This window comes from Typha latifolia, chromosome 2 (assembly GCF_019914945.1).
Source record: "Typha latifolia isolate L0001 chromosome 2, TyphaL0001v2, whole genome shotgun sequence".
Taxonomy (NCBI): Eukaryota; Viridiplantae; Streptophyta; class Magnoliopsida; order Poales; family Typhaceae; genus Typha; species Typha latifolia.
The window spans coordinates 4,079,252-4,099,500 of NC_133087.1; the positions used below are offsets into that span (position 1 = coordinate 4,079,252).

Below are 20,249 nucleotides of genomic sequence, written 5' to 3' on the forward strand. Positions count from 1 at the left end.
TGAGAGAGAGAGAGATCTCAAAAGTAAGGGTGTTAAATTTTGGAGAGATTCTACTTTCTTCTTGCGATTTTGAGCTACATTTTTAGATGCCACCCATAAATTATTGATATTTCTACCATTCTACTCATTTTTTTATTAACAAGATGCTAACCTCAGTGCATAAATAAATTCAGCACGTCTTTATATCTGGTTGTGGTATCTATGAAGATTGGAATATCTTTATAAGTAAAGCATCATTAGAACAAAGATCTTAACAGAGAGAGGAGTTGGCACTTGGCAGGTAATTATATACATAGTGGATCTTAGATTCACAGGGAATATTCCAATCCATACCAAAAAGGGAGTGAGCTCTAACTTTCTCGTCGATCTACCAACCTCCTTTTTGCAAAAGTGATTTAGGCTCAATATGGAAACTCGTAGGCTTAATCAAGTATGGAGTTTGATTGGAGATGGTAAGTAACAGATGTTATTCTGCGGGATAAAGAGATTTATTCATTCTGCCTATAAAAGATTTAGGTGAATATTATATGCAAGATTTAGGTCGGATAGAAATGTGCTAAGATAGTTATAGAAGATCATATTGTTAGAATTTTGAGTTTGAATCTGAAAAACGCTGACTTAAAAAATATGCAAGATTTTGGTGAAACATATGTATTGAGTCATGATTTTTTGTTGAACTGGAGACATCCATCAAATCGTTTTCAGTTTAGGTGAAACATCACAATAATATATGATATAACCATAAATAAATCAAATATCTCCAATTTTGCACCTTTTATTATTATTAATAAGCCAATATGATGAGACGAGTTGACTTACAATAGAGCTTCATAGTTTATTAGCTCAAGATTTGATGAAATTGTCTCATTAATTTAACAGGACCAAACTGCAAGGAGTCCAGGAGACTTCTTCATAATCTCAATTTTATGAGCCAATCAGCTCTGCAATTGCCTTAGACATATTACATAATTGAGGAAGATAGGATGACATATATGGAGAGGTACATTATAGATTGCTAACATGAATAAACAATGTAATAGTGTAATACTACATGGAACTTCTCAGATTAATTTCTCGAAGATGACCATGAAATGAATCGGTATCCGAAGTTTTTCACCATCTCAGCTTGGCAGGGAAATACTGCAAGTAGAAGAATTCATCTTTGTTAGAGGAAACCAATCAAAATACGTCCAGATTAAGTCTGAATAAATTTAGATGGAAGGCTGACCTTTTCAATGAGGGAGAGGTAATAAGGTTTCACCTTTTCCACATCAATTCTAACTTTGCTCTTGCTATAGAGGTCGTATTTGCTGCACAGTGTAAAAGAAACAAGGTATTATTAACATTCCTCTCATTGTGATTAGAGTTATAATTATCCATAAAAATAAAAAGATCAAATATATTTCTTACTTGAATACATGTAGCCATTTAAGATTCTCCTTGTCCTCATCGTTCATTAAGTATTCATAAGCCCCATGATTGTGCAGAGCTGAAAGAGTAACATCATGCATGATTTGAGTACTGATAGAGAGAAAAACTAAAGCATTTGTACAAGCTTGTTCTCTTACGATAAAATGAATGGTAGCGGATGATAAATAGGGCGGCGGAAGGCAATGTAGTTTTGTTCTCCTTAGCCACCTGAGGTTAACAAACAAATAAGTTCATATCCATTACAAAGAAATGGATGAACTCAGAGAAATTCTAAGCTATGTCAAGCATACCAAATACATATAGTCGTCGTGTCCCCACGACATGAAAACGTTGTTAAGTCCACATCCTTCAGAATATATTCCAAACTTGGTGTTGTATTTAGGATTGTTGTAGTCAGGATTCTCTTTAAAGTACTGCAAAAATTTCACAACATAATGTAATTGATTTAGACCACTGAAAGATTTTTTTTTTTAAAAGAAGAGGTTATGATTAGTTTATGTACGAGTATGAGTACCTTGTAATGAACATTACTTTCATCATATGCACAACCAACAGGGAATGTGTCACCTGGAATAAAAGCAACAGTTCAGTTATTTCAGATACAATTTCTGACTCCATCTTTTGTTTTCTGGGAGATTTGGAAGCAAAAATGAACTCTTACCCACAACAGCCCACTGAGGAAGCTGCCCAAAGCTCTCATGGAGGAGAACCTTTCCAAGATCTAAAATCCCAAAAGGAGAATCATTTCATCAGTTATCAATCCCATTAGATGCAATTTGCTGCAAAATAGGCAAGCATATTTACCATGGATAAGGCCAGTCAAGTGTAGCCAATCCTCATCAGGGTAATCCTTCCTAATTGCCTCAGCAGTTTGCAACAAGTGCTCGATCTGCGGCTCGTCGAGATCAGGATCGCTTTCATCAACGAATTCATTGAGCAATTCAATGGATTCCCAAATGCTCATCTCTACTCTATTCAACTTGCCATACTCCTCCCTCATTCTCTTCACCTACACATCAATCTCTCACTCCATTAAGGTCCAAAGCCAACAAAACTAAAATATAGCCAACAAATGCCACCACTTCATACTTACAAAATCAAAGGATTGGTTAATGTGATTAATCCGATAGAACTCTTCCACAGTCTTCTTCCTCTCAGATTCAGCATCGTAGTCTCTGCAAACATTATACATGAATTAGTGTGCGCCATCTTAAAGGCTAAAGCACAATGACGACGTGTACAAATATGCACCTAAAAGTGTGGCCAAACGCATTAGAATCTGGCATGATAAAGCCAGCATCAAGCACCAATCCCAGTCCCTTTTGGTCAGCGTGGATATTCTTACTCTCCTCGATCACCACTGCAACCAATCCCATCCCATCAAAACTTTTGGAAACCATCAATGTAATCGAGAAGGAACATTAGCAGATTAGAAAGCAAGCATACCAATTCGAGGCTCCTCAATGACGATGGTCATCTTCAACTATCACAAATAAAATCTTGGAGAGAAGAATAAGAATAACAATCAAACAACAATAATGCTTACATCCAAGGATAGAAGAGAAGAGGGTATTTATAGACCGGGAGGAAGGTAGAAAGAGACTAAAATTAGGATTGACAGCGGCATAATAACTAACTGAATAGGATTAGGTGAATAAGTCAGAATAGGAAGAGTTGGAGATATTATCCGATGGGGCATAAATTAAGGGGGTTTATGACTCAGCCTTGCGTGGGAAAGCCATCAACGACAACGGTGTTGGTTTACATAACTTTAGGGGGATGGGGCCCTGATGACATGGACTCCAGTCAGAATAAGAGTCCGAAAACAGAGGCGGCGGTTTCTTGAACCGCGCAGAGACGAGAGGATACGGATCCATAGAATAAATCCGTATCCGAATACGTTTTAGGTTCGGATTTTATTATATGGATTGGGGCCAAAAGTCAAGTCGGATAAAAAAAGTTATGGTAAGGATAAGTTAATCTTGTTACACTTCTGTGTTGGTTTGCTACGAAGATAAATTGAATTATTACGAGATACGAAGGGTAGATTAGATATGTCGTCTGTGTATAGTTTTCTGCCACATATAAACTTTTGGTACCACAGAACAAGAACAACGTCATGTGAACAGACGAACGGCAACTTGGCAAGCCAAAACAAAGTATGCCCATTCTGTTTGTCTATCTCGGCACAAGAGCTTATGTTGATTATTTATTTATTTTTGTTCTAATATGTAATTAATCATAAATTATAATATTATATTTTGGTAAAAGTCAGGTGTTTTATGTGACAATAAAAATAAAATGCAAGGGATAAATAACAAATACGCGTGCGTTGGATGAAAAATAAAATAGAAGGATAGATTGTTTTCTTTTAAAAATTTCTCATGCTCCTCTCTGTATTTATAATCTATGTCACGCGCTAACGTGGCGTATTGCTATCCGTTGGTTGCTAAAGGTCTTTGAGATGTCTGTTGAAGATTTTTATGAAGTGAGATCAGCTAATTAGGGAGGAGATCGAATATTATATCATTTAGGGAAACTTGCATTTAACTCCCTCTATTTTTACTATTTGTAAATTAAGTCGTACATTATATCACATATGTGTAAAAAATAACTCGTTGTTTGATCTGTTAACTAAATTTAACTAAATTCTTAAGTTAAGCTAACTATACTAAAAAGATTACATAAATACTCTGTATTTATACTTAATTTGTATTCAACCTAGCTCAACATAATCTAATCTGATTTATATTCCACTTGAAATATTAAACCCAAACGACAAATTCGGTTAGAATACAAAATCTATGCTATTCTCAATTAGCCCAAGGTTAGATCTTTGGGTGGGTGCGGTAGATCTCTAACTCGTCGGCATTTTCCAAAGAAGTGAAGGTAAGTGATTGATCCTTCCATCTTAGGGTTTATTGTCTTCCTTCTTGATATTTGTTGCAATGACAACCGTAGATAAGAGGAATCCCATCTGAGAAAAATATCTTTTACAAGGTTAGGTTTAATGGAGCTAGCTTATGCTGCAGGAGGAATGAAGTAATCTCATTATAAAAGGTAGGGGAAGAGAGAAGAACAGCGAAGGGTATTTTAGACCTTTTCAGAAAAAAAGAATTTAGTTAAGGGAATGTTCTATTTTTATGCCATTTGCCCAAACTTAGTGCAAAAATAAGTTATGATGTTTCCTACACATATTTAATAAAACATAAGTTTTGAGTTGCAAATAGGGAGCATAAAGAATGTATACTGCAAATACAGGGTGTTAAATGCAAAGTTTCCTAAGATTTATATTTTATACGCATGCTTTGTTACAAAGTGTTAGATACATACATCATTGTCCCTGTCTAAGAGTGGTTAAGTGGCCCCAGAAACAGTAAATCACCAGCACTAAAACCTGGAACACATGTGTGCTTGGAATGAACTCAAATGTCCAAAATGAAGAATCTATTGCTGTCCATTTGTCCCTCTGTCTGAGAGTAGTTAAGTGGTCAGTAGCTAGCTGTGACCCAAATGTTTTGGACTTGGGTAGCAGCTCGCCTAATTCAACCACTACTCCAGCCTGATCCCAACTCGAATCAAAATTCGCCGGCTTCTCGACATAGTCGGGCTCAAGACTCGAAGCCCACAACCCGACTCATCAGCCCAGCCCAAGGCCCGATCCATCCGTACCAGAAGATAAAAAGGTTATTTTGATAAGAGGAAATATTATTTTTCTATAGTATATTCTTTTTATGCGTATTTTATAATAATATATATTAGTTTATAGTAAGATATTATACGTTTGTAAGTACATATTCATTATTCTGAATAGTGAGGGGTAAATTGATAATTACATCCCTCATCTCTATAGATATAACTTCGTCACATTCTGTCATCTGTGATGTGATAGGATGCAAACTATTACACCTTTAGCTTATGTAAATGTACATAGTTCTCATATGACTCATTCATTGATATTTTTATATAAAAAACTAAAATTTACTAAAAATATAAATATATGTCGTAACATCCATACAACTAAGCGTAGATAAATACTCTGGTAGAGGCAACATAACTAATCCAATAAAAAAAAAAAAACTAAACAAAAATCTAACTAGTAATCATCTGCTCCTATGTGACCTCAATATCATAAAAAAAAACATATTTTATACAAAGATGGTGAGAATAATGCCTATCGGGTATACATCTCTACAAATTAAAAATAATGTAATTTATAAAACAACAATATAGGTTATGCTTACACTCTCCGAGAGCCTCAATATCATAAATAGATAATAACATCGTATAATCTCTCGTAGCATTAAATAACGTGGAGAGATAGACACTTACAATAATGTTGCCCGTACATGCCTGATGATACTATGCATGCTGGTTATCAATGACCATCAGACTGAGGACCCTTAATTGTGAGCCCATTAATTCTCACACTTATTACTGTACCCCATGCGAGAATCATAGGCTTCTAGCTCAAAAATACGTCATAACCCTACATAATCGAATACCACTAAAGCTATAAATCTTATCTCACAAAATATCATTTCCAAAATTGTGTTTGACCACCGACTCACGTCTGCTCAAATTTGGCATACAATTTACTTGAGGTATATATATACTGTATATGCATCATAATTCATGCCAAGTGAGTATAAAGATATTACTGAGACATAATCTAACTACTCGATAAAAAGTGCATGTGGTGCAATGTCTAACAACATATATGACATAATCAGTATACTTAAGTGCATATAATGTATAAATATATATTCAATCGTTGTGATACACATATAGATGCCAATAATAAAAGCATAAATATAAATATTAGAATATTACTACATTGTCATAATGCTAGTATTATCGTAGTATGTCTTTTTCTTAGAAAAAAGTGTTACAATATATATATATATATATATATATATATATATATATAAGAAAAACTTAATTTATGAATAAATATCTTATGTACCGACCAAATGCTAGCTTATATATTATTTAAGGTCCACAAAGTGGAGAGGAAGGTCACCTCTTTTTAGCTTCTCAACATATTTTGAGCCCATAAATAAGAGAAAAATGAGGAAACAGTATGTATGCTGTTATAACGTTAATTATTTGAATGGGTCATGGAGTATAATTGTAGACCATCCCGTCACTCTTTTAATTTTTCATATCCTTCCACATAGCAAATCTTTCATAAGATATTTTTGCTTTTCTACGTCGTCTTCGTCGTCGTCGATGTGTTATGATTCCCCTATTATATAGTATAATGAATAATATTCTCGCCTCACTAAGTCAAAAAGATTACGGAGACGTGCTCATCAAGCTTGTCTTCTCTCTCGCATTTATTTGATCCTTTGTGTTTGTAATGTTTCAATGTTCTTTACTTGCTTCCTAATCCACGTACGTATTACACAGAATTCGATCTCTCAGAAGATTCCTGCACCCGGGGGCTGCAGCTGATCAACTCAAGGCCACGTCGTCATCTATCAAGCTCTATAGCGGCCACGTGTGCGGAGGAGCTGACGAGGTGGCACAGAACCTCATGCTAGAATTGCCACGTGGATCGGAGCTACCAACTACGTCAGTCGGCATATGCTACTGTTCTACTAATAGTTCGATTTGTTTCGTTCTTTTCCTTCTCTTCTAACTTTCTCGTACGTCGAGCCAAATGCTTCTCTTCTCTTTCTCTTTCTCTTTCTCTTTCTCTTCTCTCTCTTTCTCTTCTCTCTCTTTCTCTTATTTCTCTTCTCTTCTCTGAGTTCTCTCCCATGCCTAACCCTTTGGCGGTAAGCTAATGTGCAGCGACGTGGTTGGTTTCTATTATGAGGCACGAGTTAAAGCATGCACTTGTCACATGGCACCAAAGCTTATCTCCTATCATAGTTCGGATACCATTAATGCATGCCTAGATTTTAGTTCCCTTTTGTTTCTATTTAACCTTGGGGCATTAATTAATGAATTTAACTCTTCTATATCCTAGCATTTGTATTTCAAAATAAAAAGCTAAAAAATTAATCTATATATTAATATTTTTACCTTTTTCCTCTCGTTTGTTTTTGTGAGTTTAAATCCTCGAATACAAGATGTCAAACAAATAAAGTTGATAATACAATCAATGACAGTATTTCAGTGTTCCAATCACACCGATGTTTTAATTGTGACTGACACCGTTTAGTCCAACTTCTCTTTCAAAGTTTTTGCCAAGGAATAGCCAGGCAGATAACTTCACTGAATTAATCATATTTTACAAGCTATCATGTTTGACAAGCTTGGTATACAAATAAAATCAGAGATATTTTGAAGAACTTATCTACTAACACTATAAAAGAAAAGCATCAAGCTCTAAGGACATATAAGATCTGAATGAGCATCCAACATATTCAAACATAATATAATAAATAGTTTAAACTTACTTTTGATCATCGGTGAATCTCGAAGAGGTGTAGTTACACCATGCAAAAAAAAAACCCTAAAACAAAACACCACCTAAGAAACTACGTGACTCAGCGGCCACAAAAAGTCATGGATGCCACTCTCATTAGAGCTGAAAGAGAAAGGCGAGCGGCAACAAACAATGGCAAACTAAGATAAGGTGGCGGAGCCAACTTTTAGGAGGAGGTGAAGTCGACGGATGAGAGTCACCGGCAAGGGACGACATGAAGGGGAGGTGTAGGGCTATCAAAAAGATCGTTGGTTTGTATGCTCAACTCAAGCTCAGCTCGAGTTCTAAATGAGCTGAGCTAAGCTAAGATTTTAGGCTCGAAAGAATTATTGAGCCGAGCCGAGCCGAGCCTAGCCAGCACTAGCTCGCTCAGGTTCGGCTATTAGGCTTGGCTATTAGGCTCGGCTAGAGATCAATGGTTGATATGATCTATATAAATAAATAACAAACCCTAGCTTCTCCCCAAAGTCCAAAACCCATTACAACATTGCCTATTCCCAATCCCCATAGGTGGTTCTCCAGACCTTTCCTAACCCGACCCTCTCTAGTCTCTACTCTCCACCAAAACCTCATCTTCATCGCCTCACCGTCAGTCACCAACTCACCACTTACCACCAGTCACTGACATCTCTATCTTCACTGCCGCTCCAGTCTCTAGTCTCCACCGAAACACCATCTTCATCGGTCACCAGCTCACCACTCACCACTGAGCATCGATGATGACCATCTTCATCTTCACCACCGAGGCACCGATGGCGACCCTCTATAGACTCCATCGATACCCCATCTTCACCATCGAGCTGGCGAGTCAAGTTCGAGCCTTATCGAGATTGGCTCGAGTCGAGCTGAGATCGAGTCAAGATAAAATGCATATCGAGCCGAGCCGAGCTGGGCCTAGTTCGCTCAAGCTCCGCTCGTTTACACCCCTAGGGAGGTGGGTACGAATGAAGATAAAGGGAAAAGAAAAGAAGGGAAAGAGAGGGGAAGAGGTTGAGGGGAGGGAGGGAGAAAGAAGACCACGTCCTAGATGGCCATGGTTGCGGTGGCCTCGACCACGATGACCTTGGTCAAGCAAAAGGGAGAGGGGAGGAAAAAATGAGAAGAAAATGAAGGAAAAGAAAAGGAGAAGGAAAGAGGATTGAGGAATGAGGAGAAAGAAAAAAAGATAGTGGAAGAGGGAGGAGGAGGAAGAAAAGTGAAGGAGAGGAGAGAATTACCTTACAGGGAAAAGCCCCCCCTCTCCTCCCAACTAACTCGAGGAGGGGAGAGGGAGGAGCACGTCGGCAATTGCTGCCGATGAGGAAGACCCTCGATAGAGGGAAGAAAGAGAAACTCCAACCCTAGCAGAGTCGAGCTGACACTATACAGTGATATATGAGATATGGGATGTGCAACTCTTTTAGAAAAGGTTGATAATACAATGAAAGATCTAAAAATACACTCACAAATCATTTGTTTCTACTATTTTTCACTTTTGACATATCTATCATTCTATCCTTATAGCCAAAGAGTATCAATCATAGTGATGAAGAAAAGAATACTACTTAATGATGAACAAGACCTTAATATTATTATTATCCAACATCCATGTTCTCAATGGCAATCAAGGAGCCATTTTAGTAGATATTCCTTTTAGCACCAAGTAATGCAATGGTCAAGCTAAATCTGCGTGCAGAGAACTTATATTTAATTCAATTAATGAGACCACTGAACTGTAGACTGTTTCAATTTCAATGGGCTCTAATGTGATATATATATATATATAGCTTGCTGTTTACCCCCACTAAAATAATTTGTCCATTTCTGCTAGCTTGCTTCGGTCCAAATTGGACCATTGGTCCTTTTGTAACCCCATGACATCTAGCATATCTACCACTCGCCTGATTGATTTTTTTTAACTTATACCAACTTAATCTGTATAATATCACCAATAATCATTGGTATAACCGTAGTGCATGAAAATATATTGTCAAAATATGACATGAATACTTGAATACAACTCGAATACAACCATGTCAAAGAGCATAATATATTTAATAGATTAATAATAATAAATGTATGAACATGCCAAATCTAGGGATAAATTTAATAACTATCTTATCTGTGACAGATCCATTATCATTTCATGGGCTAAAAAAACAAAAAAAACTAAGGTTAATTATATTTAGATCTCTTAAAATATTTTAAATTATTAAAAAATATTTTAAATATTTCTTCAGTTAGGTTTTTTATTACTTTTTCCATTCATAAGTTTTACCACATGCAAATTGTGTGAATTATTATATAATATTTTATCCTTATATTTTGGAGAAAAATAAAGTAATTTTAGTTTATTAAAATATTTTTACCTTCTTTAATGGAGTACCTTAATTTTTTCAGCTTTTTTATCTACACAGGAGAATGAGCTCAGGATATTAAAAAATAGTGATGTTTCATATAACCTATTATATCCTTTTTATTTATTGGCATTTTACACCTATAACTAAAAATCTGACCGATATATTTAGTAGTTTAATTTAAATAACTTATTATCATATTCATGTTAATTTAAAAGATAATTAGTTTACTAATCCTTTTTTTTTATCATGTTTATGACAAACAAACTCGACCCAGGTTAACCCAGCCGTGATACTACTTAATACGCAATGTTATTCCTATTATACCCTTCTATCTTTCTTTTATTATTTAAATAAATATGGAATAAGATATTGCAACCCATTCTATCGTGTCCTTATAACGCAGTCTCCAGTGGCCACGTGTCCCACCGCCTCATCCTCATTCCCCTATTCCGCCTCCCTTTCCACCGCCTCACTAATCTAACGGCGTCACGTCCCTATCCCAGATATCTCCTTTAACCCCGGTTATCTTAACCGCAGTTAACTTTTCCCTTCTCCCTTTAAATACCCCTGTCCCAAACTTCCAGAGCCATTCCATAACCCAGTATAAAATTACTATCGGAAATGATATCCATGCTAGGAGAACGAAGCCGCCTCAACCCAACGGTGGAGATCCCGCCGGTGTCTCTATACGACGATCTGACGGCGTGCGACGAGACGGAGCTCGACGACTTCCGCATGTACGAGTTTAAAGTGCGCCGGTGCGCACGCGGGCGCAGCCACGACTGGACGGAGTGCCCCTATGCGCACCCCGGGGAGAAGGCGCGTCGAAGGGACCCTCGTAAGTACCGGTATTCCGGAATAGCGTGCCCGGAGTACCGGAAGGGGAGCTGCAATCGGGGGGACTTGTGCGAGTTCGCCCACGGCGTATTCGAGTGCTGGCTCCACCCGTCCCGCTACCGTACGCAACCCTGCAAGGACGGGACGGCGTGCACGCGGCGTGTTTGCTTTTTCGCCCACACGAAGGAACAGCTGAGGGTCGTACCTCAGAAGCAGGTGGACTCGTACGATGGATCGCCGATGAGGTACTTGCTTTCTTCCTCCCCGACTTCGACGCTGATGTCGCCGCCGACTTCGCCGCCGTGCGAGTCGCCGCCTGTGTCGCCGACTTGGGAGGAGGTGCTTCTGTCCTTCAGGCGGTTGCAGCTCGCCAAGGTGAAGCCGGCGTCGAGTACTTGGGGGGTTGGGTTTGGCGCTGGGTTTGGTAGCTCACCTTCGACGCCGACGCCGACGGAGGCGGAAGGGGAGGAGAGGGTGGAGTCGGGGAGGGGATTGAGGGCGAAGATGTTCGAGAGAATGAGTAGGGAGAGTAAGATGGAGAAGTCGGAGCCAGATGTGGACTGGATTTTTGAGCTGGTGAACTGATGGTTATGCATGCAAGTTGTTTGTGAATATTAAAAGATATTTTTGTAGATATATGCGAAGGTGGTGGTGGGAAAGTGAAAGGGATGGATTTGTTTTGGGTTCGGAGAGTTGGATTGGATCCTGAAGAGGAGTTGGCATCAATGGCTGCAGAGTTGTTAATTTCGATTGATTTCTTAGCAAATTATCGTGTAGCTTAACTTCTTATCTGTTGTTTCATCTTTAACTTCTTATCTCTTGTTTCATGATCGTTGCTTGTGTTCATTGTTTAGTATGTCCAACTTTTGTAATTAGATGCCATGCTTTATTTGTGTAAATATTGTAATATACTTTTGCCTTTTCTTTTAGTTAATTTGAAGAAGTGGATTAGTTAATTTCAAATTATAAGGTACATCATGGTGGTGTTGCTTTGGATAATGCCTCGAGAAAGAAGTGGATTAGTTAATTTCAAATCTTAAGGTACATCATGGAGGTGTTGGTTTGGACAATGCCTCGAGTTAAAAGATTTCTAAAATTACTTATAATTTCAAATCTTAAGGTACATCATGGTGGTGTTGCGTCGAGTTAAAAGATTTCTAAACGTTTTTTGAACCCTCTGAATTATTATTTGTTTTACAAGAATTTTTTTTGTTCACAACGGTGTTTTGTTCATATCGATATTTTATTAGAGTTATTTTAGAAGGTTATTACGTATAAAAAAAGTTTACAAGTAGAAAAGGACGATATATAAAAAATAAAAGTTTAGAAAGTTTTTACAAACTTTCGAAATATCATAATAATTATTATATTTATTTAAAAAATATTTGGCACTAAAATCACTCTTAGAAAATGTCATTGTGGTATTTAATGAATATTTCTAACCGAATATGTTTAAAATTAATAAATTAATTAAAATATATTTTTTCTTAAAGCTTAGATATAAAATATTTATGAATAATTTTTTTTATTTAGTACTATGAAGAGGGTAAGAATTGTAGACTTTTGAATTATATGAAAATAAAATTTTTTATTGAATTTAAATCTGATTTTAACTTTGATCCGTTAAATTTAACTCACGAAATGTCTCTCAAAAGAATACATATAAAAAAAATTAAATATTTTAACAGGGAGGTCGGTTTCTTCTTTGCAAAATATCTTCTTTTTTTTCTAAACTTTTTGCAAAATATCTGAGCAAAGAGTGAAGACTCTAGAGAGACAGTACTTGTTCATTAATTGCTTTTTCCACTCTCTCGCATTTCGTGGCACTTTTGAGAACGAGTACAAGAACTCTAATGTTAAAGAAAGTCAAGTTGGTCCTTCTTTGCAAAATATCTAAGCATGTCCGGTTCAGAGAGACAGCATCTCTTTGTTGCTTTCCCCTCTTCTCCTCTTCTCCTCTTCTCAGTTCTCATCTCCTTTAATCGTGTGAGATGGAATAATGCCACTCATTATTACACAACACCGTACTCTCTTCCCCACTCATTATTCGCCTCTTAACTTATCCTCCATCTCTTTCCCTTCTTCTTGTTTTTCTCTCTTTTTTCCCTTCTTATCCGAACGAGTTATCCGGAGTTGGGGACTTAATTATCCGGTCGCATCTCTTCACGTGGTTTAAAGCGTAGGACCCGGGAGGTTTATCGGCTTTTTTAGGGTCCGTCTTTCCTTCCGAGGTGATGAGACTTGGGATTAGGTTAATCTTATTCGTGTGGATAGAGTTGTTCGTCGCGTAGTGTCGTGTCGGTGTTATCCGTTCTATGATAGTGGGGATGTGGATATCACGTGAGGATATCTTTTATTCTGGTGTCGGTGGGAATAAGAAGCCATTATCGAGGATCCACCGCATCGGAATCATAATAAAAATAAAATTAAGGTGTTTATGATAAATTTCTTCATTTTTTTTTCTCGTGATAAAAGTTGATAGTATAGATATATTCTAAGATATTTTATTAAGATATTAATATGCATTGATAAACCCTCGATAAGATGCAAAACTAGAGGGATAAAGGTTATTTGGAAATTAGGCAGCAGTTGATGATTAGAAGTGCCAGGTGTTCAATATAATCCAAGGGTGTCATGTCGGTGTGGTGGTTGCGTGACATCCCCCACTTTGGCACCAACGGTGGAGAAGAGTAATAATCGAATCCTACTTGACTAAAATGACAGTTAATTACTGTCTGGGTCGACCTGACGGCGGTTGTCGGATAGGTGACAACGTATATCACGCGTATTTGATGATTTCGATCGTGCTCAAAATATAAATACAGGAGACAATAGAAGCCTCGGAAGTGTGTTAACCTTAACCTTAACCTTAACCTTAACCTTAATCTTAACCTTAGTTGTTACTTAATCAACTTAGCGAGTAGATATGGCGTTGTTCTTATCCTTCTTAATTATCTTTAAGTTCAGGAGTTTACTGTTTATAAGTTACTACCAAATTTCAAACATCCCAAGGGGTTCAGTATAGAGGGCATCTTAGCAATAATCCACAAAAATAGACTAACCTTCTATTAATTTGTTTGTAACATCCTGTTTAAAAAAAAAATATTGAGTGTGGGTGCTTGTCGGCAACCTTGAGTTGACATCGTGCCGATCTAGGAGCTTTTCCTCGTGAAGCTCTCTTGATGGTGGCCCTTTGCGAACTCTCCTTACCTCCGGGAGAGGTCACACTAAGCGTCATCTTTCTGTCAACTATCGAGGATAATTTTAGGCTAATACCATTATCGTCTCCTCCCTTAAGTCGTCTTTTGGTGCCCTCATGTTTGTCGGGCGACTCATTCCCCTGGCCATCGGCCATGGTGTGTGGTTTGATCGTCGTTGGCTGCCTCGGCTAGCTGTGCGCCGCCTTGTGTGGATTGTGTGCGTCACATGGGTGGATTTAGTGTAGTCTTTTGGGTTTGTTGGAGGCAGTGATCGTCGGTGACCCCTTATTCCTCCCTATTGTGGAGCTCTCCTAGCCGAGATGGCTTTTTGCTTAGTCTTTGGCCAGGTAGCACTTCGGGTGCCGTTCCCACTTTGGGTGTCGATCATCATGCTGGCCTTGGCTGTCGGTGCGCCTTGGCTGCCTGTGGTGGTGCGCACCGGCAGCCACCTCCTTCCTCTTGGTGGGTTGGGCTACAACCTAACCTAATTAAGTTGGTGGTGGGGTTGGGCTATTGTTAGCCCGACCCATGTTAGGTTTGGCTGGGTGCAGCCTAACCCATTGTGTGGTTGTGAGTTGGGATTTGGCCCAGCCTATGTTGTTATGGGTTGGGTTGTGGCCCAACCTAAATGGCTTTCTTAGTGGGTCGAGGGCTTTAGGCCCAAGTTTGGTGAGTTGATTTGTGCTCTTTGAGAAGTTACAGCTAGCCCAATGCTTTAGGCTTTAGGCTGGCCCAAATAGATATATATATATATATATATATTTTTTTTTTGTTTAATTTACTTTAATCTTTTCATTTATTTATCTATGTCAATCTAAACCTTATATATTAACAACTTGATAGTCTAACATGATATATATATATATTATATTGTTGACATGGCCCATGAGTAGAGCTCGATGTGAGCTCGGAGTTAAGATACGATAGTTTAGATTAATGAATGTCATATTATTGATTATTAATGTACATGCTTATTAGATGTGATTATGATGAGTATGTGATATTAATGTATTAATTGTAATCATGAGAGCATATTAATATTTATGATATTGTTGTATCCTTATTTGCTTTACTTTTAGCTTGTAGAAGTAGAAACTTGTTGGGATTTATGCTCATCATTTTCTAATGAAAATATTTTCAGATCAATAGATATCTCCGAGCTTGTGGAAGATCTAGCGAAGAATAGTTTATAATTTTATTTATTTATTTTATTCTTGTAAACTTAAGTTTGATGACTTATAATTCATACATAGTCATTTTGCTTATATTTTCAGATATGTATTTTGGGGCTTATATTGGAAACGAGGGACTCTCTCAGCCCCCGTTTATTGCGTTGGAGCATTGATTGACTCGTATATTTGATGGCAGATGTTAAACTTTCAGCCCCCGTTCATACAACTAAACCGAGCAAACCTAGCTCACGTCAACTGATGTTATTTGATCTAACAAGTTTGGCCCTACGGAATCCAAAGCTTCTCTACTTGCCAGTAGGTAACCATGAATAGATTGAAGTAACCTATCATGATCATCAAGTGGGCTCACGATCTCACAAGCGAATTCGATTCGTCCATCACAGCACACGACGAAGCCACCCTGCCCTAGAAAACAATTATTTTTCTTACCTTCCATATCCACATAGAACTAAGAATGCTAAGTAACACCAAAGGAGGGAGGGAGCTAGCATCGAGAGCTGGCCCTTAAACATTGCAAGGTTTTCTTCAAGTTTTAGCGCTAGTTTACTTAAAAACCAAGTGGCTCAGGCAAAAGGGCAATTGAAGTGAAGAATATTTATCATTAATGGATTGGATCAAGTGGTGAAATTCTGATCTAACTAGAAGCGCACCTGTGATACACCATCCCAAAAAGGTTCTTACTCGCGAGATCATCCTTTTACAACTTCATATAAGCTTCCATGTGCCAACAAAGCTTGAGGAGGTGGAATCAATCAAGATGTTAAAACCCATTGATTTGGTACATTAGATTCAAACAAAAAGTAAAGGGATATGTCAAATTGTACTCGTTAGTTCATGGCACCGATGCATCAATCACGCGTAATCTATTATCCATCTTGAAAGTTTAGATGAGCTTTAATGGATACTGTTGAGAGTGATTAATATTCTCTAGACAAAGACATAAGGATATATAATATGGATGATCTAATAATGGATGAGTTTAGAAGCCTTTTTATCATTTTTTTTTGCATGTATACTCCGAAAATATCGCTTATTTGCATTTCTACTCCGTACGTATACCTCTCAAAACACTTATTTTTGTATGTATAACTTTTTATATATATTTTTTGTAGGACATCCCTTGAAGTCAAATAACCATTAAGATTAGAATAATTTAGATATAAAAAAATGAAAATGTCCTTATCTTAGTTAAGAATATTTTTATCTTTTTTCTTTTAAATTATGAGAGTTAATATTATATTTTTCTTTTTTTTTTCTTTTTTATCAATAAATACCCAACCACAGCTTTCACATTTGTTTATTGAGAGTCGGACCGTAGCCCAGCCCAGCACATGGAAAGTTTGCAAATCAACCCTCCAAGTTATTCCATATGCTGCATTTTTTAATGTCCGTTCGCACTTAGCCTGTAAAGATTGTTTAAAAATTTGGGCACTGAAATGTAAAAGGGAACAAAGAAGCTCCAACACACTTAACTCACTCACCCCCTCCTGTAAGGCCGGTCCCCAATTCAAATGCGCACCAACTCCATGAGCTGTCCCTCCCGCTGACGTGGCATCTTTTGCGGAAATCCGACCGTTGCAAATTCAATAACTCATCTAAAATCCCCCCTCCCCCAAGTTTCTCACCTCCCCTGCCTTCCCATCGATCAACTTCGGAATCTCTCTCTCTCTCTCTCTCTCTCTCTCTCTCTCTGATCTCATCTCATGGCGATCGCGGCGGAAACACAGCAGGAAGACAAGGTAAGCTAAAGATCGAATCTTTTAGATGGGATGGTTCCAAAATGTTGCCTTTGGAACTGGATTCCCCTCAGTTTACCTTGAGATCCACTTTGTTATTCCCATTGACCTTAAGATGTGAAGTGTTCCCACTCAATCGCGATCTTGTTTGTTCTTGGAATTGAGGCAAGAAATCGGGGAAAGATATTTTTTTTTTTTTGTAAAAAAATTGCTTCCTCAGGATCCCTAAATCGCATCTCTTTAGAAGAATTTCATGTTCTCTTTGGAGGAAAGAAGAATTTTTAGACATTATATTTCCTTTTATCTCTCGTAAACCATGATCGGTTCCTGGTCAACGCATATGAAAGTAGTAAACTAGGGTTTCCCTCTGCCGTTATTAATTGCTTCAAATTTTGTTAAGTTTGGGCATTTATTTTTTGTTCTTTCTCTGTTGAGGTTTTCTCTTCTTGTGACGTTCTGTAATTATGATTGAATGCCGGCATTTTGGAGGTGTATGGAGAGTTTAAGAAGATCTGTTGGCCGTCTTCTTCGCAGGTATCCGTGGTCGAGAAGCGGTGGACTTTGAATGATTTCGACATTGGAAGGCCTCTTGGAAGAGGAAAATTTGGTCATGTCTATTTGGCCAGAGAAAAGAAGGTACATTCAGTTCCTTCTCTGGTTTCCTTCTTTCTCTAATTATATCTTTGTTCTTTTATTTCGTTATTATTATAATAATAATTATTATTTTTTTATCTTACATAGAAATCTGACTTGGTAGATGATTATATCAGGGTATTTCTAATTTTTTTGGAACTATCAGTTATTGTTTAACTCTAAATTTTTTACTTGGAGACAGAGCACTCATATAGTGGCTTTGAAAGTTTTGTTTAAGAGCCAGCTTAAACAATCTCAAGTGGAGCACCAGCTACGCCGCGAGGTAGAGATACAGAGCCACCTCAGGCATCCGAACATACTACGGCTATATGGGTACTTCTATGATCAGGTCTAGACACTTCTTTGTATAGATATTTTACTAATGTTATCTATCTCTTGGTATAAAAGAGTTTTAGTTTGATTGACCATTATCTTTCTGTCAAACTTGCTTAATTTTGCTCATGTTTCACTGCAGACTCGTGTTTATCTGATATTGGAATATGCAGCAAAAGGTGAACTTTACAAGGAATTGCAGAAGTGCAAGTACTTCAGTGAAAGAAGGGCTGCTACGGTGAGTTGTCATATGCCTCGAGTGTGAGAGTTATCAAATGTTGCATTGAGTACAACTTGTGAATTTACATGATTAGCGCTAGAACTTGAATTAATCCAATATTTGAATGCCCTATGAGACTCACCATTGTTCTCGTGGTATTGTCTTATTGATATGATCTTATATATCTTTGAATACTATAAATCTAGTGTGTCGCAGAACTGTTCGATTGTACTGATTGATTACTATATTTTGTAGTATATTTCATCACTGGCACGAGCATTGATCTACCTCCATGGGAAGCATGTAATCCACAGAGACATCAAGCCGGAGAATCTTCTGATTGGAGTGCAGGTACCCTCTTATCATCTGTTATTGCTTCTCTTACCTTGATTCTTTTGTGCTAATGTGCTTTTCTCGGCAGGGTGAGTTAAAAATTGCAGACTTCGGCTGGTCTGTGCACACGTTCAACCGCAGGCGGACAATGTGCGGTACACTGGATTACCTTCCTCCTGAAATGGGTACGCTAACTCCTAATTGTCCGATTATCTCATTAATATAGTTAGCCCATGTCTTGAGTTATTTCTTGAACTTTTTTGTGCCTTTATTGCAGTGGAAAGTGCAGAACATGATGCTAGTGTTGACATATGGAGTTTAGGTGTCCTGTGCTATGAGTTCCTTTATGGGGTGCCACCATTTGAAGCTAAGGAGCATTCAGATACGTACAGGAGGTAATTTTGATGTACCATCATATGAATATTCTGGTTAAGTTAGTTTGCGTCAACTAGACTACCAGCTGTAGCAAATGATAGATGAGGCTAACAATATCATTATCCAGATTGTGTTGTCTAAATGTGAATCATTCAAAGTATAAGGTTTTCATATATTTTAATATGGATTTGGTACTTTCCCATTGATAGAGAAATAAATGTCTCTTTCAAATTGTTCAGTAAAAATCATTAATTTGTTATCAATTTTTAATGTCTCTTTGTATGTGAAATATGACCAAAAGCAACTTGCTATCAATTACCAGATGCTGGTCAGGCATATTAAATATTTTTGTTCACAAAAGTCTAAACCACCAATTGCACAATTGATATGTTATAGAGAAATTGAATGTGAATCTCTCTCTTTTACAGATTGTCATAGACAGAAAGGTGGAAATGCTACAATTCATCTAATGTTATCATAGTCATATCTTTAAAACATCACTAATTTTTAATGTGCAACATGCAATTTATCATCAGCTGATGACTCCACTCTTATATATACTGTTTATTAAATCCATTCCTTAAAACTTCCTCCTGGATGCAGGATAGTCAAAGTCGATCTGAAGTTCCCTGCAAAGCCTGTTGTTTCAGCAGCTGCGAAAGACCTAATTAGCCAGGTGAGGGACTCACACCACACACATTCTTTTCTGACTTTTCTGACTTTTCTGACTTTATTAAATCCCTTGAGTAAACCATTTTTTTCTTCTCTTTTGTGGTTTTCAGATGCTTGTAAAAGACTCCTCACAACGTCTTCCTCTTTACAAGCTTCTTGAGCATCCATGGATAATCCAGAATGCAGATCCCTCTGGCTTCTATAGAGGGTGATCATCGATGGTTATTGTATTTTGTATTTTAACAAGTTTAATTCTTCTTAGCATTGGTTACAAATTTGAGTCACTGGGGGGTGCCAGATATGCAAATTGGATATCTGAACGACTGTACTTTTCCTAATGACTGAAGATTTTATCGATAAACAGTGCCTTGCCAGTCTGAATCTTGTAATCTTGACATTTATTGGAATTTATAAATGACAATATATGCTTGGCTGATGGTTTTTCTTGCGGTATTCTTTCATCTTGTAATTTTTCCGGAGTGGTTTTACTTCAGTACTGCGATGTGTG

At 37.5% G+C, this 20,249-nt stretch overlaps 3 protein-coding genes across 3 annotated transcripts; 2 read left to right on the forward strand and 1 right to left on the reverse strand.

Moving 5' to 3' along the window:
* Window positions 1-757: 757 nt before the first annotated feature.
* On the reverse strand, window positions 758-3,030 carry LOC140781828 (probable inositol oxygenase). The gene is made up of 11 exons (XM_073128076.1): window positions 2,878-3,030; window positions 2,683-2,791; window positions 2,525-2,606; window positions 2,236-2,440; window positions 2,093-2,152; window positions 1,946-1,998; window positions 1,722-1,844; window positions 1,569-1,638; window positions 1,411-1,489; window positions 1,229-1,310; window positions 758-1,140 (listed from the first exon to the last, which is right to left on the reverse strand). Exons 1-11 carry the CDS (start codon window positions 2,906-2,908, stop codon window positions 1,114-1,116), a joined length of 921 nt encoding a protein of 306 aa, XP_072984177.1. The 5' UTR covers window positions 2,909-3,030; the 3' UTR covers window positions 758-1,113.
* A 7,659-nt stretch (window positions 3,031-10,689) lies between these two features.
* On the forward strand, window positions 10,690-12,009 carry LOC140781829 (zinc finger CCCH domain-containing protein 23-like). The gene has a single exon (XM_073128078.1). The coding sequence runs from the start codon at window positions 10,831-10,833 to the stop codon at window positions 11,629-11,631; it is 801 nt and encodes a 266-aa protein (XP_072984179.1). The 5' UTR covers window positions 10,690-10,830; the 3' UTR covers window positions 11,632-12,009.
* Window positions 12,010-17,065: 5,056 nt separating this feature from the next.
* Window positions 17,066-20,177, forward strand: LOC140782718 (serine/threonine-protein kinase Aurora-1). The gene is made up of 9 exons (XM_073129446.1): window positions 17,066-17,178; window positions 17,710-17,811; window positions 18,011-18,157; window positions 18,284-18,379; window positions 18,617-18,712; window positions 18,783-18,879; window positions 18,972-19,089; window positions 19,673-19,745; window positions 19,852-20,177. The coding sequence occupies exons 1-9, from the start codon at window positions 17,143-17,145 to the stop codon at window positions 19,951-19,953; spliced, it is 867 nt and encodes a 288-aa protein (XP_072985547.1). The 5' UTR covers window positions 17,066-17,142; the 3' UTR covers window positions 19,954-20,177.
* Window positions 20,178-20,249: the final 72 nt, after the last annotated feature.

Bases quoted from the DNA above. Each gene is read 5' to 3' on its own strand.
- LOC140781828 (XM_073128076.1), bottom strand. From the start codon at position 2,908: ATGACCATCGTCATTGAGGAGCCTCGAATTG. The intron at 2,792-2,877 runs GTATGCTTGCTT...GATTGGTTGCAG, and splicing joins CATTGAGGAGCCTCGAATTG to TGGTGATCGAGGAGAGTAAG. The intron at 2,607-2,682 runs GTGCATATTTGT...TAATGTTTGCAG, and splicing joins GCGTTTGGCCACACTTTTAG to AGACTACGATGCTGAATCTG.
- LOC140782718 (XM_073129446.1), top strand. From the start codon at position 17,143: ATGGCGATCGCGGCGGAAACACAGCAGGAAGACAAG. The intron at 17,179-17,709 runs GTAAGCTAAAGA...TCTTCTTCGCAG, and splicing joins AAACACAGCAGGAAGACAAG to GTATCCGTGGTCGAGAAGCG. The intron at 17,812-18,010 runs GTACATTCAGTT...ACTTGGAGACAG, and splicing joins ATTTGGCCAGAGAAAAGAAG to AGCACTCATATAGTGGCTTT.
- LOC140781829 (XM_073128078.1), top strand. From the start codon at position 10,831: ATGATATCCATGCTAGGAGAACGAAGCCGCCTCAACCCAACGGTGGAG.